At 37.5% G+C, this 18,173-nt stretch overlaps 1 protein-coding gene across 1 annotated transcript; it reads right to left on the reverse strand.

Moving 5' to 3' along the window:
* Nucleotides 1-5,411: 5,411 nt before the first annotated feature.
* On the reverse strand, nt 5,412-17,574 carry LOC107805136 (uncharacterized). The gene is made up of 15 exons (XM_075253255.1): nt 17,194-17,574; nt 15,178-15,568; nt 14,963-15,088; nt 14,781-14,885; nt 13,657-14,212; nt 13,357-13,397; nt 13,182-13,250; nt 7,989-8,089; nt 7,803-7,881; nt 7,622-7,720; nt 7,469-7,537; nt 7,326-7,375; nt 6,193-6,274; nt 5,964-6,058; nt 5,412-5,859 (listed from the first exon to the last, which is right to left on the reverse strand). The coding sequence occupies exons 1-15, from the start codon at nt 17,493-17,495 to the stop codon at nt 5,742-5,744; spliced, it is 2,283 nt and encodes a 760-aa protein (XP_075109356.1). The 5' UTR covers nt 17,496-17,574; the 3' UTR covers nt 5,412-5,741.
* Nucleotides 17,575-18,173: the final 599 nt, after the last annotated feature.

Here is an 18,173-nt window from a genome sequence, read left to right on the forward strand (position 1 = left end):
TTTGTCCCAAACTTAATCCTGAATATCTCATCTTATCCCACCTTATCCCATCAAACCTGGTATTATTTTATCCCACCTCTCATCTGGGATAAATTAATCTAAGGATTATAATCTCAGAATTATAATACCAGGATAATTTAGTCCACGTATCAAATGACCCCTTACTTCCATAGAAAGAAATTTTCAAATGTAAAGTTATGTACTAGGACAGAGAAAGAAAGCCAATTACAAAACGAAGGAAGAGCAGATTAATGAAAACATAAGAATTGAAACCAATACATTTGCAATAGCATTTTTTATTCTGTTGAAAATAATTATTGTTGTATTTCTTATTGGTTAAGAAAATAAAACAATTGCATTTTGGTCGTGAGAAAAAAAGACGGTCTTTGATAAGTTTTGAATGAGATAATTAAGGACTTATAAGTGGAGTTTCTTACTTTATTGAGTTAGCTAAATAGAATCAACAATCATTATTTTTAGAAACTTATACTTTTGTTAATATTAATTTTAAACTCAAACAAAAAATTTAATATAATATTTATTTAACTTTTCAAAGTTATATATTTATTGAGATAAAATATTTTTAAAAAGAAGCTGATGAAAAATGGGTCAAAGTAATCATAGAAGTATGAAAAGTAAGAGCAAATACCAGAATATAAAGGGCACCATAACATATACCAGAACGCGATGATGACTAGTGCAAATTCAAGACAAAATTATGACTCAATTCTATTGAGACAAAACGATTCCCTCAATACAGCTTAACTTCGTCAAGCCTGTACGAGTAGTGAAGAAGTATAGAGCACTTTGGTTGTCTTTGTTCGTGATCATGTTGGGCGAAAGATAGTTGTAAAGGAGCGAAATACCTCGACTTTTTTAGAACAGGTCCGAGTCAAATAGCAATGATTCGAAGCACTTCTTTTTACACTATTTCGGAAACCCAAGGACTCAATCGTATGGATATGTAAAATACAGGATTTCCAATCCTAGTAGGAAAGGGAGGGAAACGGATACTCAATTTAAAGTGAGTAAACAGAATTCCATACTCGATCTCATAGATACATATAGAATTCTGCGGAAAGCCGTATTCGATGAAAGTCGTATGTACGGCTTGGAGAGAGATCTTTCATATCTTTCGAGATCCACCCTACAATATGGGGTAAAAAAGCCAAAATAAGTGATTTTAGCCCTTATAAAAAGAAAACTGATTCTTGAACCCCTTTCACGCTCATGTCACGTCGAGGTACTGCACGGCTGTGAAACGGCGATTCCCCACTCCGGCCAAGTTGGGTCTATATGAATCCTCACTCTTCGATTCGTGCTGCTCCATTTAGCTGAGGCTACGATCCAATATCTTCCTTTTTTGGATCTGGTATCCTTTGATTTCGGAGGTTGTAGAATAAATTTTTCACAATTCTTATTGTTATACTCTGAACTCTATTTTCCTTATGTTGGTTTTACTGGAAAAAATTCACTTTCATCGGCCGTCAAAGCATTTACAATCTCAGGTTACCAATAGAGGAGCACATGTTCATCTAATCATCTTGTTACCTATGCGATTTATAGGTAGGGCTGTATTCTGGGTCGGGCCCGGGCCTTCGTGGGCCAAACGGGCCGGCCTTTGTGGGCCTGGACTCTGGCGGTCCCGGGCTTCGTGGGCCCAATGGGTGGAACCGGCCCGTGACGGGCCTAAGCCCATATGGTCCTGGGCTAAACGGGCAGGGCTCGTGGGCTTCGCGGGCCTAGCGGGGTTTTTTTTTTTAAAGGCAATTTCTTGTAGTATCATGGCACTATTAAAAATATATATGTAGTATATATGTAGATCTAATTATTAAAGTGCTTGACGAAAAAGAAAAATAACAAAACAATAGTAAAACACTAAATTGTCATGCATAATATATTGTCTTGTAGTATATATATTGTATCTTATGTATATATATTATAACTTATTACTTATATATTTTCTTGTAGTATATATTGTATGTTATGTATATATATTCTCTTATATATTTTTTTGTAGTATATATTGTATCTTATGTATATATATTCTCTTATATATTTTCTTGTAGTATAAAAAATGGCATATCTTTCTTAGTCTTCCTTCCCCTAATGGAATGAGCACAACAAGGTACTAATACCACCATTAGAAGGAAAAAAAGGAAAAAAAAAACTAAGGAAGATGTGCCAAAATACAAGTTACATATTAGTCTATGTATTATCTCTAACAAATCTCATAAATCCTTCAAGGTTCGGAGGAGGTTGCGTTGGTGGTGGTGGAAAAGAAGCTTGTTCATCACCACTTCCGGGCGAAGCCGAATCCTCCGCAAGTTCCGCTATCATTTCTTCATAAGCTTCATCTATCGCCGGTTGTGATTCTGCAATTCCAAAGTTTCTTCTTTCCGAGCGGATCCAATCTCTAAACAGTACTCATTTTTCCAAGCTATCCCTCATAGAAGCTCTATGATAACCTATTTGCAGTCTTGCTTGACTGAAAGCGCTCTCTGATGCAACAGTTGAAGCTTGAATTGATAAAATATCCCGAGCCATCCTTGCAAGAACCGGAAAATGTTTTTCCCTTGCCTTCCACCATTCCAAAAGATCAAAAGAGTCGTCTGGATTCTCCTTTTCAAGTCCCTGAGACAAATAAACTTGAAGCTCATTTAGATGTGAAGTTTCATCATAATTATCACCTTGAGAACCCCTGAACTCCGTCCAAGATTTAAGAGCTTTTAAGCCCGCAGCTCTTTTAGACGATTGTGAGCTAGACGAAGTAGGGGTTGGAATAGTTGGCCTAGCATGCTCTAAGGCAAGTTGATAAGCATTATAAATTGTTTGAGCATTAATTTTAATTGAGGTTTTTGCATCTGCAAGTGTAGCAACTTCCTCATTTGAAAGATTTAAAGCCTTATAAATATTTGAATACCAAAAATGAGGACCTCCCAATTTCATTGTAGGATTTAACATTGCAGCAAGACCATAAATTGGAGGGATAGGAAAAAAATATTTTTTAAACTTTTGTTTCATTTCATTTATAGCAAGTTCATAAATGTCCTCACCCTCACCAAATTCAACAAACAAATCAGATAGTGCTGCAATATAAACTAAACAGTTTGAAATAGTAGGATAATATTGCCCAGAAAATGCATTTGTAGCAATTTGAAAATGTTCTAAAAAATCTAAAAGAATTTTAACATTCGTCCAATCTTGAGTAGTAAGCATTTCATCATCACCCTCACCACCTACCCGAGAATTAAACGTTGCATTAATTAGGTTTCTATATTCATATGCAATTACTAAACTTTCGTACATACAATTCCATCTAGTCGGACAAGGTTTAGGAACCTTTCTTTCTCTAAGGCCATATTCATCACATTTTTTAAAATACTCTCTAAGTCTACTTCTACGGTTTGAATAAAAAAGCCAATTAAGAGCCATTCTAACCTTTTCAATTTCTATGTTTAAAATTCGCATACCATCACCGACAATTAAATGATAAATATGACAAATACATCTAACATGAAAAATATTAGTAAATGCAGGATTTAGTGTTGTTGTAAGCATGCCTATAGCACTAGTGTTACTAGAAGCATTATCCATAGAAATTGCCATTATTTTATCGCTAAAGCAAAAATATCTACAAATATCTGCAACAGTGTTAGCTATAAACTTACATGTGTGACGCGCGCAATTATGCGTTTTTGCATTGTCCATTCCTCATCTATCCAATGACTTGTAACATTTAGATAATCACAATCATTACCACTTCTACCAATATCAGTAGTAATAGAAATCTGATTAGGTATATGAGTAAATAAATACCGCAAATATTGTTCATATTCATGTTTGAATTTATAAATATCACTCTTAACTGTTGCGCGAGGCCAACCTTTATAAGTAGGATTAAAAACTCTTCTAATATAATGAACCCAATTAGGATTAGAAGCAAAAGTATAAGGTAAGCACATAACAGTAATCATCTTTGCTAATTCTTCACGATCTCTATTTGGATCGCAATATAAAATACCTCTGGTGACAGTGTTAATTCCTGGTTGAACTAGATTTGAACCTGTACTATGGTTAACCGCAGAATCTACATTTGTCCCCTCTAGCTGCGCTTTCATTTGTAAAAATCTAGCCTTATCTCTAGGGTGTGTTTTTATGTGCCTAGTCAAACTACCCGTACCGCTACGGTCTCAAGTATATTTATGCGACATTAATTTCCCACAAGTTTTACACTTAGCCTTATTTTGTTCTCTTACTTGAGTAAAAAAATTCCAAACTAATGATGTTTCTAGGCGTTTAGCAGGTTCTCTATTAAAAGTAGGAGTTTCTACAGGTGGGTCGGCCAGTGCATCAATTGGGTTATTAAGAGGACTAGTAGGTGTATCATCTAAATCCGGTACTTGAGTTTCATCATCATCCTCATTTTCCTCATTATTTTCTAAGATAGTTTCATTAGGATAAAGAGCATTCATAATTTCATCATCTAATGTTTCACCTGGTGCAACATTATGGCAAAATTCACTATCGGTAAATTGAAAACAAGGGTGATCACTATCAAGAATTACGGAAGGAGGAGGACGTGTCTAGATTGGCGACTACTTTCAACTTGCTTATCTTTTCTAGGTCGGGGAGCCGGGGGAAGGGTAGTTGGTTGGCCACTACTTTCACCGGTTTTATCTTTTCCTGTACCAAACTTTTTTTCAACGAAAATGCCATATTAATTATAATTATGCAAATTAAACCACACAAAAATATATTCTTAAAACGTAAGAGTTGAACGAGTTTACCGGATTGCCGAACAACTTCTTGAAAATTGAAAATCGTTGAACACTTGAAAACTTCAATTCAACAACTTCACAATTTTTTACGAAATTTCAACAATAAATTAAGTAATTGTAGTAGAGAGATTGAGAGATATTGATAAATTGGTGAATAAAAATGAAAGAATGAGGGGGTATTTATAGTTGAGAAATGGAAAAAAGTGTAATTATATAAAGTTTGGGGTTAAAATAAAATTTGGGGGCCAAATGGCCATTTTCTAAACTTAAAAATGGTCAAATTGTCAGCCCAAACGGCTAGATTTTAAATATGGCCGTTGGAGAATTTTAAAAAAAAAAATTTAAAAAAAAGTAGCCGTTGGGCCCGCCAGGCCCGGCTGACGGTCCCGGGCTCGTGGGCTAATCTATGAAGACCGGCCCGTCACGGGCTTCTCAGGACCACCAGGACCGGCCCACCAGGACCGGCCCGTTAGGCCTGTTAGGACCGCAGGCCCGGTCCGGTCCGGTTCAGGCCCGGCCCACCAAGCAGCATTATTTATAGGTCCATATAGTGAAAGAATTAGTGAAATAGAGATAATAAGTCTTTATTTTGAGCAGTTAGTGATTCTTCTACTAGAATGTACAAATAACTTGATGCTTGAAATTTTATTACAGCGTCATAGTGTACTTTGTAAATCAATTCAATCAAGGGTATATTTGACCTTAACTCTCCTCCATAAACATTCAATAAGGGAACAGCTCACTTTGATATAATCTTTACACTATTTTTTCCTAAGGAGGCTATGGACTATATATGCTTCTTAGTTCTAACAACACCCCTTCACTTTCAAGCTAAATGAAGAACATTAACCAAAACTTTAAAACAAGAAAAGATTGTGAAAGAGAGAAAAACAAGTTGCACTGCCTTATGTATTCACTTGGACTAGTGAATTTATATAAGTTGTTATGTGTAGTAACCTGTCAAATCGTGTTTGATAATATGGCCGTGTTCTTCCTAGCTGGCAACCCTGTAAACGAGAGAATTACGTCTGTCATCCTTTGAATTATGTCTTCAAATGATGGACGGAGTGCTGGATTGCTGTTTGTAATAGAGAAACCAAGGTTTAGCCCGAGTTTTGTATTTGCATACTTCGATGAAAAAACATAAACGATCAAACGAAAAAAATGAGAGAGAAAAAGCACCTTTGCCAACAATCGCGGATGATTGGAGAAACTCGAGTATCAAGATTTTCTGGAATTTCCAATCTACGATTCATAAATCCAACAACTCCTACAACCTTTAAACACAAAACTTACATTGGTTCCAATAGTAACCACTAAGAAGAGAACACAAAGGTTTAGTTAGACAACTTGCTATCAGCACTTGCGCGCTCACGCTTGCAAATACCAAAGAGGTAAAAATGAGAGACACCTGTAAAGAGTTAAGGTTGCTCCATGGTATAGATTCAGTCATTAATTCCCATAGGATCACACCAAAACTGAAGATATCAGATCTGCGCGATAACAGAAGAAATCAATCAGAGAGCCATTGCAATTGAAATTCAGAAAAAGATGAGAAGCTCGTCCAAGTATATGATCCAGTTTTCAAAAAAACTATTACTGGTAATTGATAGTAGAATGTGCAGCAACCAGAGGCGGAACCCAGGATTTAAAGGTCGAGAATGCACTTTTGGATTCAACCAAAATCTGCTTTGTATATAGGATGTCCGCTACTAATATATCACTATTTTCTAAAGACATATACATGTATACATGGAGTTTTTGCCGAACTTTACGGGTGCCGGTGACCCCTATCGATATAGCATACGTCTGCCTCTGACAGCAATTTAAACATATTCACACAAAAGAAAAAATCTTGCATTGTAAGCAACATCTGGTACCAGGAAACACTATACTCGCAAGGATAAAACGGTTCCTACAGACACATGCGGACCAACATTGTCCGGTGAGGGGGTACCGGACCCCATAGACTTCAACAAGAACTTGGTATATACATGAAAATATTTACAGGAAATAGTAATATAGAAACAGCGGTACCTGTTTACACAAAGTGTTCCTTAGTGCACTGGTTGGGAGGAGATTTTGCAAGCCGTTTTGTGTGTTGTAACCAAGGTTTGAATCTCCCTCACGCCAATTACTTAAATTCTCACGCTAGTCTCTTCCTTCCCCCTTCAGCCTTTTCATTTTTCCTTTCTTTACGTATGAACTGTATATTCTTAAGCTGGTAATACTAAACTGAAATTTATCCTGAACCAATCAAATATACCCCCTATTATCGATCTATAGGACCAACGACAGATTTACATTAAATGTAATGGTGTAACCCATGTCTTTAAATCCTCGGTCCGCCTCTGCCTACGGTTATATCTTTTTGTCATCCAACATTAAACACGTTCTTTGGAAAAAAGGCACAAAGAGAAAAAGGCTCAAGCTCAACAAGCAATTGACCATCAGCTCAATAAGCTAGTCACCGACGCAAACTAACGGATGCAAGAATATATAATCTTCTGATGAAGCATGCGCAAGCAATGCTTGGGAACTTACTTCTCTGTTGAAGGTTCATTTCGAAGTACTTCAGGAGCCATCCACTGCGGCTGCAGTGATCCGGAAAAGGAAAACAGACAGGTAAAGGGATAAGAATTATCTGATGTGACTATACAAATAGGGCAAAAGAAAAGATCTTTTACCGTCCCTCGCCCAGATTTTGATGTTAGAAAGGTTGCATCTTTAAATCTTGAAAGGCCAAAATCTCCAACCTGAGGAAAAAAAATATCAGTGGAGTTGTCTAGTTAAAGGGATTCACTCATAATAAATTGAAGCATCCATTCAGCAATCAGTACCTTGACAGTCCAACTTTTATCGACAAGCAGATTTGAAGATTTCAGGTCTCTATGTACAATAGGTGGGTTTCGGCGATGCAAATAATTCATACCTCTTGCCTAGATTCAATTGAACAAAATCAAGTGTCACACTGAAAACATATTAGAGAAGGAAATTGATGAGTTCAAGCAAGAACCACACCACATCGAGGGCCATCCTAAGACGCCGACTGAAGTCTAATGGCTTATTATTTCGGTGAAGCGTTTTGAAAAGACTTCCCCTGAAACACGTAATGAGAAGTGTCGTCAATCATTTGCCAATTGCCAGTCCAGTTTTATATACATATTCTCACGAAATTCTCCCCGTGGGAGTAACTCAGTTCATTACCTGGGCAAAAACTCAGTGACGATAGCAGGTTTTTCTTGAGAAAATATGGCCCCCATGAATAGCAACACGTTAGGATGTCTGAGTCTTTTCATTATTTCAATCTGAAAAACATGGTGAAAGTAGATAAAAAATTTATGTCCTATGAAGGCGGTGTCCATTTAGCTGTTGGTATTGTTGAAGTTTGGCAAAATGCCAAAGTCCCACATTGGTTGGGAGTTAAGTTTGGAGGGGATTTTTCCCCTATAAAAGAAGACCTAATGTTTAGGATTGAGACACACCTCTCATTTGCCTTCTCATCTGTTTAAGGCATTTGTATCTTCTCTCTTTAGTATTATTTCACTTGTATTTTTGGAGTGGAATAAAATATTGGTTGTGTCCGAGGAGTAGGCAAAATTAGCCGAACCTCGTAAATTCTGGTGTTTCCTTTATTGTTGTTTTATTGTCTTATTTATTATTTGGTGGCTGTCATAATTTTTGGTATAGTAGTTGTGACTTATTCACACTATATACATTTGGCTTCCGCAACAATTGGTATCAGAGCCAAGGTACTGTCTAAGTATGCTCTGTGGTTGCAGCATAGTCTGATCTTCCACATCAGAAAAGATTTATCTTGGTAACTGAGTCAAGGTTCTGTTTGAGTATGCTCTGTAGTTGCAGCTTAGTCTGATCTTCTACATCAGAAAGGAAATAATCTTGATTTGTGTCGTCAGCTATTAAATAATATTTGTGTCAAATATGGGAGACAATAAACAAGAAGAATCTATATCAAGTGTCAACAATACGTCATCATTGGCATCTTCGCTTATGACAAGAATTGTGTCAAATGCGAAATTTGCGGTAGAAATTTTTTACGGGTCCGGACATTTTGGGATGTGGCAAGGCGAGGTTCTAGATGTCCTTTTTCAACAAGGGCTAGATCTGGCCATTGAAGAAAAGAAACCAGATGTTATTGGAGAAGAAGATTGGAGAATTATCAACCGTGTTGCTTGCGGTACCATTCGATCCTACCTTGCTAGAGAGCAGAAATATCCATACACAAAGGAAACTTCTGCAAGTAAATTATGGAAAGCACTGGAGGATAAATTTTTGAAGAAAAACAGTCAAAATAAATTGTACATAAAGAAGAGACTGTTTCACTTCACCTATGTTCCTGGTACCACGATGAATGAACATATCACCAGTTTCAATAAGTTGGTCACAGATTTGCAAAATATGGATACAACTTATGATGATGGTGACTTGGCCTTAATGTTGTTGGCGTCACTTCCTGATGAGTACGAGCACCTTGAAACTACTCTACTCCATGGAAATGACGAAATTTCTCTCAGAGAAGTTTGTTCAGCTTTGTACAGCTATGAACAAAGAAAGCGAGAAAAACAGAAGGGCGGAGAAGGAGAAGCACTGTTTGTGAGGGGTCGTCCTCAAAATCAAACGAGGACAAAGAAGGGAAGATCCAAGTCAAGATCCAGACCCAGCAAAGATGAATGTGCCTTTTGTCGAGAAAAAGGGCACTGGAAGAAAGACTGTCCGAAGTTGAAGAATAAGGCCAAACATAACAATGGAAAGGCCATTATGGATTCAAATGTAGCTGATTGTGATGATTCAGACTTCTCATTAGTTACAACAGAGTCATCAACATCATCAGACATATGGTTGATGGACTCGGCTTGTAGCTATCATATGTGTCCCAATAGGGACTGGTTCGTGGAATTTCAAGAAGGAGAATATGGAGTCATCCACACAGCGGATAACAGCCCTCTTACCTCATATGGCATTGGTTCAATACGATTAAGGAACCATGATGGAATGATCAGAACATTGATAGATGTTCGATATGTACCGGATTTGAAGAAGAATCTCATCTCTGTGGGAGCCCTAGAATCAAAAGGGTTCAAAATCATTGCAGAAAAATGGAGTGATGAGAGTATGCTCCGGTGCACTAGTGGTAATGAAGGCTAATCGGAAGAATAATAATATGTACCGCTATCGTGGCAGTACAGTTATTGGGACAGCGACAGTAACATCCAGTGACGACAAAGAGGCAGAAGCAACCAAGCTATGGCACATGCGCTTGGGACATGCTGGAGGAAAATCCTTGAAAACTCTATCAGATCAAGGATTGTTAAAAGGAGTAAAGGCTTGCAACTTGGAGTTTTGTGAGCATTGTGTTAAAGGGAAACAGACAAGGGTTAAATTTGGTACAGCGATCCATAATACTAAAGGCATTTTGGATTATGTACACTCTGATGTTTGGGGTCCTTCCAAAACACCTTCATTGGGTGGGAAGCACTATTTTGTAACCTTTGTTGATGATTTTTCCCGAAGAGTATGGGTGTATACAATGAAGAGCAAAGATGAAGTGTTGGGAATTTTTCTCAAATGGAAGATGATGGTGGAGAATCAGACAGGCAGGAGAATCAAGTGTATTCGCACAGACAATGGAGGTGAATACAAAAATGATCATTTCAATAAGGTCTGTGAAAATGATGGCATCATCCGACACTTCACTGTTAGACATACACCACAACAGAATGGAGTGGCAGAACGTATGAACCGGACCTTGCTGGAGAAGGTACGGTGTATGTTGTCCAATGCTGGCTTGGGCAAAGAATTTTGGGCTGAGGCAATTACATATGCATGCCACCTCATTAATCGTCTACCATCTGCTGCTATTGATGGCAAAACACCATTTGAAAAATGGTACGGAAAACCTGCTGTAGATTATAACTCTTTGCACGTGTTTGGCTCAACTGCATATTATCATGTGACGGAGTCAAAATTGGATCCAAGGGCAAAGAAGGCTATTTTTATGGGAATTACTTCTGGAGTCAAAGGATATCGCTTATGGTGTCCTATGACAAAGAAAGTAATGTTCAGCAGAGATGTTACCTTTGATGAATTTGCTATGGTAAATAAGGTAACAGAAGATACCAAACAAAATGAAGGTGCTTCTAAGCAGGTGGAGTTTGAGGGAAAATTTATTTTTCCTACACAAGAAGCAGAGGAGGAAACAAATGAAAATTACCCTCTGGAAGGAGAGCCAGTAGAGGAGATTCCAACTCAGGAATCTCAACAACAACTTGAATCAATAGCAACCAGCAGGCCAAAAAGAACAATAACGAAACCTGTTCGTCTCATAGAGACGGTTGCTTGTGCAACCTCAATTGTAGCTGATGATGTTCCTACTACTTACAAAGACGCTGTCCAAAGTTCAGAAGAAGATAAGTGGAGGATTGCCATGAATGATGAAATACAGTCCCTTCATCAGAATCATACATGGAGATTGGCCAATCTCCCAAAGGGAAAGAAAGCAATTGGGTGCAAATGGGTATTTGCAAAGAAAGAAGGATTTCCTAACCAATTAGATGTTCGCTACAAAGCAAAATTGGTGGCCAAAGGATATGCTCAAAAGGAGGGAATTGATTACAATGAAGTATTTTCTCCAGTTGTAAAACATTCCTCCATTAGAATTATGTTGGCTTTGGTAGCACAATTGGATTTGGAACTAGTTCAGATGGATGTAAAAACTGCGTTTTTACATGGAAACTTGGAGGAGGAAATCTACATGACTCAGCCAGAAGGATTCAAAGTTGCTGGAAAAGAAAATATGGTGTGCAAACTTGAAAAATCGTTGTACGGATTGAAACAATCTTCTAGACAATGGTACAAGCGATTTGACGAGTTTATGTTGCGGCAAGGGTACAAGAAGAAGCAAATACGATCATTGTGTGTATTTGCACAAGCTTAAAGATGGTTCCTTTGTATATCTTCTCCTATATGTTGATGATATGTTGATAGCTTCCAAGAATTTGGAAGAAATTGATAAGTTGAAGATTCAACTGAAGAAGGAGTTCGAGATGAAGGATTTGGGTGAGGCAAAGAAAATTCTTGGCATGGAGATAATTAGAGATAGACGTTCAAAGAAACTCTGTTTATCTCAAAAGGAATATTTGAAGAGAGTACTTCAACGTTTTGGCATAGATGACAAGACTAAGCCAGTTAGTACTCCACTTGCTTCCCATTTTAAGCTAAGTACTACTATGTCGCCAATGGATGAAGCTGAACGAGAGTATATGTCAAAGGTACCATACGCAAATGTTGTTGGTAGCTTGATGTATGCAATGGTTTGCACAAGGCCTGACATTTCACAAGTTGTTGGAGTTATTAGCAGATATATGCACAATCCAGGGAAGGAGCATTGGCAAGCTGTGAAGTGGATTCTACGGTATATTCATAATACTGTAGATGTCGGGTTAGTTTTTGAGCAGGAAGACAATCAGTCTGTAGTTGGATATTGTGACTCAGATTTTGCGGGTGATATGGACAAACGAAGATCAACTACTGGTTATGTGTTTACTTTTGCAAAGGCACCAGTTAGTTGGAAGTCTACTTTGCAGTCAACAGTTGTTTTGTCTACAACAGAGGCAGAGTACATGGCTATTACAGATGCTGTGAAAGAGGCAATTTGGCTTCAAGGATTGCTAAAGGAGCTTGGTGTTGAACAAAAGGGTATCACAATTTTTTGTGATAGTCAAAGTGTTATTCAATTAGCGAAGAACCAAGTTTATCATGCAAGGACGAAGCACATTGATGTTCGGTATCATTTCGTACGAGAAATCATAGAAGAAGGTGGAGTCACGGTGAAGAAAATTCATACTACAGAGAATCCTGCTGATATGCTGACAAAGGTGGTGACTGCGGTCAAGTTTCAACATTGTTTGGATTTGATCAACATTGTTGAACACTGAAGATTGAAGATGAAGACACAACCAAAATTTGTTATTGAGAGAGAATTGAAAAGGTGGAATTTTGCCAAGGTGGAGATTTGTTGAAGTTTGGCAAAATGCCAAAGTCCCACATTGGTTGGGAGTTAAGTTTGGAGGGGATTTTTCCCCTATAAAAGAAGACCTAATGTTTAGGATTGAGACACACCTCTCATTTGCCTTCTCATCTGTTTAAGGCATTTGTATCTTCTCTCTTTAGTATTATTTCACTTGTATTTTTGGAGTGGAATAAAATATTGGTTGTGTCCGAGGAGTAGGCAAAATTAGCCGAACCTCGTAAATTCTGGTGTTTCCTTTATTGTTGTTTTATTGTCTTATTTATTATTTGGTGGCTGTCATAATTTTTGGTATAGTAGTTGTGACTTATTCACACTATATACATTTGGCTTCCGCAACAGGTATCACATACCTCCTTTTTGTAGTCGAGCAATGTTTCATCGCAGCATTGATTCCCGAAATAAACCTTAACAGCAACATCCTAAAGATAATTTTGAGAGAATTAAGAATTTATATACTTCCAATATTGAAATACTATTCCACTAACCTTCAGAACATAAACGAAAAATTTTGAGCTAGAGACGTACCGATCCATTCCAGATTCCATGATATACAACACCATATGAACCTAAAGAAAAAATAATAACAAATGCTCGGCGTTACACGATGATAATTTACGCAAAGAGTTTCCATTGTACCAAATTCAGGCAATGATTTCTGCCCTCATTGCAAAGTTATGCTTAAAATTTATACAATGACTCAATGAGTGGACAAGTGTACGAAAGTTCAAGAAAGGAGCTACTTGTTGAAAAACATATTTGTCCAATGGCACATTAGCTCCCAAAAAAAAAACATATGTAAATGATGGTGAGATTACTCTACTTTACCTCGTCCAATTTCCTCCTTTAGGATGATATCTTCCCATAAGATTTCACAATCTACCATCAAGCTTAACTCATTCTCAGTTATGTTTGATGAACTTCCACGGCTATCAACGCTCCCCCCTGACTTTGGTGATTGCTGGCATTCTAAAAGCTGCTGCGATGAATCTTCCACCGCTGAGAGATTTGATTTTCTGAGCTGTGGCTTAAGCTCTTCATCATTCATACATGATCCCGGATACTGCTCAGGAATTTTAGATGCCTCGGGACATTCCTTGGAGTTCCTTGAGAAGGTTCCACTTGGACCCTCTACAACATCTTGCCCCGTTGTAGGGGCACACGTTGGTCCCGGATCAAAACAAGTTCTTTTCTGGTTTTTCTGGAGGTAAATATGTTCATCACCAAAGTGACAACAATTTGATTTAGCGTCTGAAGCTGTGGGCGGATATGGTTCAGCTACATCCTCTCTAACACGAGTATTGTCATCCCCATTGTGTTGACCCTTCTCTTTACCAAGGTGCCCAAATCCTGCAATGTTCAGCTTTGACATAACCTTTGCTGCCTACAATTGCAAACCGGTCATTAGAAATAACATCCAGCTTTAATCATATAACACATAAAATTATCAAAAACTTTCATTGGGACCTTCGTTCTTTTATTCATTCAGCACAAGACGCCTACATTTTTGTCTTTAGCTTCTAATTCCTCTTAAGTCTTACTTAGTTGTGATCTCTGAGAGCACTCGTATTCCTCTCTCGTACCACGAAAACCCTTTTCCTTTTGATTCTTACATTCATCCCCTCTCTGAAAAAAGGCTGTAATATAGTAACCCCCCCCCCCTCGTATTCCGTTCTTTTGGTTTCAGTTATCACTGATCTTATCATGTTGCAGAGCGCACAGGAATTACTCAACTTGTTACAAAAGTTTGATGACCGGTTCTCGAATTTCATCTAGATCAGTCCATGACTATAGTAAACCCTAACAGATATGTTATTAGCACAAATCAGCCGCAACAAGACTTTGAAGGTAATTGCCATCAAATCTTTTCAAAGAAATTAAAGCCTAGAAGATAAAGCCAAGAAGGAAGAGATGGACATTACTCCAGAAATTTAAAGAAATGGGAACTTTACGATTTTGGAAGGCTGAGCAATGTCAAATGTAGACTCATCCTTCTCAGAGCTCTCTGCATTAGCTTTATTCTTCCCGCCAAGCAAATTGAAACTCAGCCGTGCCGCCTGAAATGATAATCTTACCTCATAAAATGCCCGTTCAATCAATTAGGAGCAATCAAACCATCTACTTTCAAACTTACAGGTGCTCTGGGCGGCTTCAGCGGTTTCCCTTCTTTGGCATCTAAATCCACCTGATCTCTGTCCCTTGCATCTCCAGATGTGTTGCACGTATCCTCTCCACGCTTCAGTGAGAAAACTTTCGAGGCCTGAAAAATCAGGAAAAAAAAAAGAATAGTTATTCAAAAAGTTAGACCAAAATATTTATGAAGGACAATGATAACATGATAATAAGCACCAGATTTGAAACAGACGATGCAATTTGTGGCCTTGGCTGCCATTGAATCCTTTTGAAATTTATTCCTCGTGCGTCAGGTTGACTATTATCCTCATGGATGCTAGCGTTCCTTGGGTTTACATTAATAAATGAAGCCGTGTCATTCGAAACAGTGATAACACCAAAAAGCTCACCATCCTCGTACAATGGGCTTTTCGTCACCATTGCCATAAAGATCTGACCGGACCTCTTCTTAAAAGGAAAGAGACCTGACCATGATTCTCCACAGCTCAACTTTTCCATGAAAATCCTAGCCAGTTCATGATATTCTTCACAGATAAGCAGTTCAGTGGACCTTTGTCCAAGTATTTCATGATCTTTATAACCGTAAAGTCTTTCAGCAAATCGATTCCTGCACGAGAAGAATTTCCTTGTATAATATACTACCTCACAACAGACAAGAGCGCCAAGATATGAAGGGGATTTAACATCAAGCCTATGGAAAAATATTTTCATAAACGAAACTGTTTCTCGCTCTGCCTATCCATCCCACTCAGCATACTTCCTCCCCTTAAATCCCCTTTAAAAAAGTCGGACAATTCCTCTGTGACAAAGTGAGTTAAACCAAAGTGCAGAATTTGAACTTTAGGACTAACAGACAACATTAGCAGAGATCTGTTTGATTTAATTCCTAATCTTAATATTTGGCCGGAGTCAACAAATCAATCAACTATGCCTCAGTCTCAAACTAGTTCTGGTTGATGAAATGAATCCTCTATATATTCCGATACTAGGGCCCATTCTGTTCCACTATCATTTTAAATTTGTCTCTTAAAGCAAAGTAGTATTCTTAAAATCCCACACTTAAATACATTTTAGACCTAATGTAAGTGTAACAGCAACCTAACCTTAACTCGAACTAGTCTTTAGCTAAAGTGCTAAATGTGAAAGAGTACAACAACAACAAACCCAGTGAGTTCTCGCAAGTGGGGTCTACGGAGATGTTACCTCTATCCTGGGAGAGCTGGGAGGGCAGAGAGTTTGTTTCCGATAGACCTCGGTTAGAGAGTAGATGATAAATGTGAAAGAGTAAACTATATATAATCAAAAGCGGGCCTAAATCAATCATCTACTCCTCAATCCCAAACTAGTTGGGGTCAGTTAAATTAAATACAGAAAATCCGTTCCTTTACAATAAAAGATACTGACTTGACTTGATAACTAGATGGCCTTAACAAGAGTTAAAGAACCAATTTTCAAAGTAAATCTACCTCAAAGTCAAATTCATTCTATCAAAGCATAAATTCAAATATCAACAACCCCAATTCAAAACAAACATCACCCATTAGAAATAGTGTTAATGAAATGATCAGATTTATAGTTAAATTTTTATACTTGCTTAATCAAATATATTCCCTTGACAGAGGGGCGAAGCTACAGTTGATAAGGGCTAAGGGTGGTCAATTGATCACTCTTCGTCGGAAAATTACACCGCATATATAGGTAAAATATTAGGTTTTAAAGTTACATAACATATATTGAACACCCTTTATCGGAAAATTTTTTTACTTATTTCAAATTTGAACACCTTTGAAAAAATTCTCGGATTCACCACTGTCCTTTGACATGAAGAGAAATCCTAGCATAGTGGTAAGTGGATTCAAAAGTCACTGTAGGTCATAGGATCAAATTCAACAACAACAACGACCTAGTAAAATCCCACAAGTGGTGTTTGGGAAGAGTAGTGTGTACGCTGACCTTACCCCCTACCCGATGGGGCAGAGAGGCTGTAGGTCATAGGATCAAATTCCAATTCTGATATTCTAGACTTCTTTAAATTTCCTACGTATAAATTCCTAGCTCCGCCACTGGTTACCCTAAAACAAAATTTAAAGTAAATCCACATCTAAGTCAACTTCATTTTACCAAAGCATAGCTTCAAATATCAACAATCCCAGCTCAAAACAAACATCACTAATTAGAATTAGTGCAATTAACTGATCAGATTTAAAAGTAAATTACTTGTTAATTACTTACCAGTAAATAATTTCTCCAGTATCAGCTCTATTAACGTGAACTGCATGACCCATGCAATTCAACACGTTCTTGTACGGACTCCCACTAAAGAAAACTCCAGAATATAACTCCATTTCACCTGAAAAATCTGTTAATTTTTCATCTGAATCCATATTTACAATACTTTTCTTATTTTTTTCTTGATATAACAAATTGAATTGTTCCACAAGTTTCCTATAACTTGATTCCAGTGAGAAGAATTTTTCAACCAAGATTTGATGAAGACCAGAGTTTGACTCTTCGCCGGCAGCTCCACTTTGCATGGCGGCCGGAGACGGTGGTGGAAGTGGTGGTGACGGTGGTGGTGAGAAATGAGCATGTGGGTTCTAACTGAGGTGGCCATAACTTTTTTGTTTAGTACTATAGTGTCAGTTTCTTGATTTAAAAATTGGATTTTTTTTAATGTTTACGTGGAACAAGTGGGTGTTTGCCACGTGGCTTCCGCCGGCCAAGTGAAGCTATCAGCTGTTAACTGGTGGAACAGGTGGATTGAGTATTAATTAATGATAATTATAAGTCAAGTTAAAGGGTAAAATTGGTAGTAAAAAAAGTTTATGTTCTCTGATTCGTGGAGAAAAGAAATGGAAAAAACCTTTGAACTTAATTAGTAAAAATTATTTTCTATTCTAATTAACTTCTATACACTATGTTAATCTTAACACCAATTAGTCTTTTTTGTTAACGATAATATCCGGATCAGCTTGCACATAATTTAATTATTTCACGGAGTATCTGGTACCTTTCAGTATCAACTAATCCTCTCCACCTAATTTATACAGATGAAATATTAGTGATAATTGTTCATAATAAGAGTATTAGTACATAGAAAATAAGGTTATGGCCACAAAAACTACAGTAATTAGTCTTTATATTTATAATAGCGATGTCTGAATCATCTTGTATACACCTTAATTAATCGGATATTTAGTTATCTACTACCT

Source organism: Nicotiana tabacum, chromosome 5, assembly GCF_000715075.1.
Source record: "Nicotiana tabacum cultivar K326 chromosome 5, ASM71507v2, whole genome shotgun sequence".
Lineage (NCBI taxonomy): Eukaryota > Viridiplantae > Streptophyta > Magnoliopsida > Solanales > Solanaceae > Nicotiana > Nicotiana tabacum.

What these genes read in the sequence shown, in the direction of transcription:
- LOC107805136 (XM_075253255.1), bottom strand. Translation starts at nt 17,495, where the DNA reads ATGCAAAGTGGAGCTGCCGGCGAAGAGTCAAACTCTGGTCTTCATCAA. An exon ending in ACTGGAGAAATTATTTACTG is followed by an intron (nt 15,569 to 17,193) that starts GTAAGTAATTAA and finishes CTTCTCGTGCAG; the next exon opens with GAATCGATTTGCTGAAAGAC. An exon ending in AATGAACCTTCAACAGAGAA is followed by an intron (nt 6,275 to 7,325) that starts GTAAGTTCCCAA and finishes GTTATCGCGCAG; the next exon opens with ATCTGATATCTTCAGTTTTG.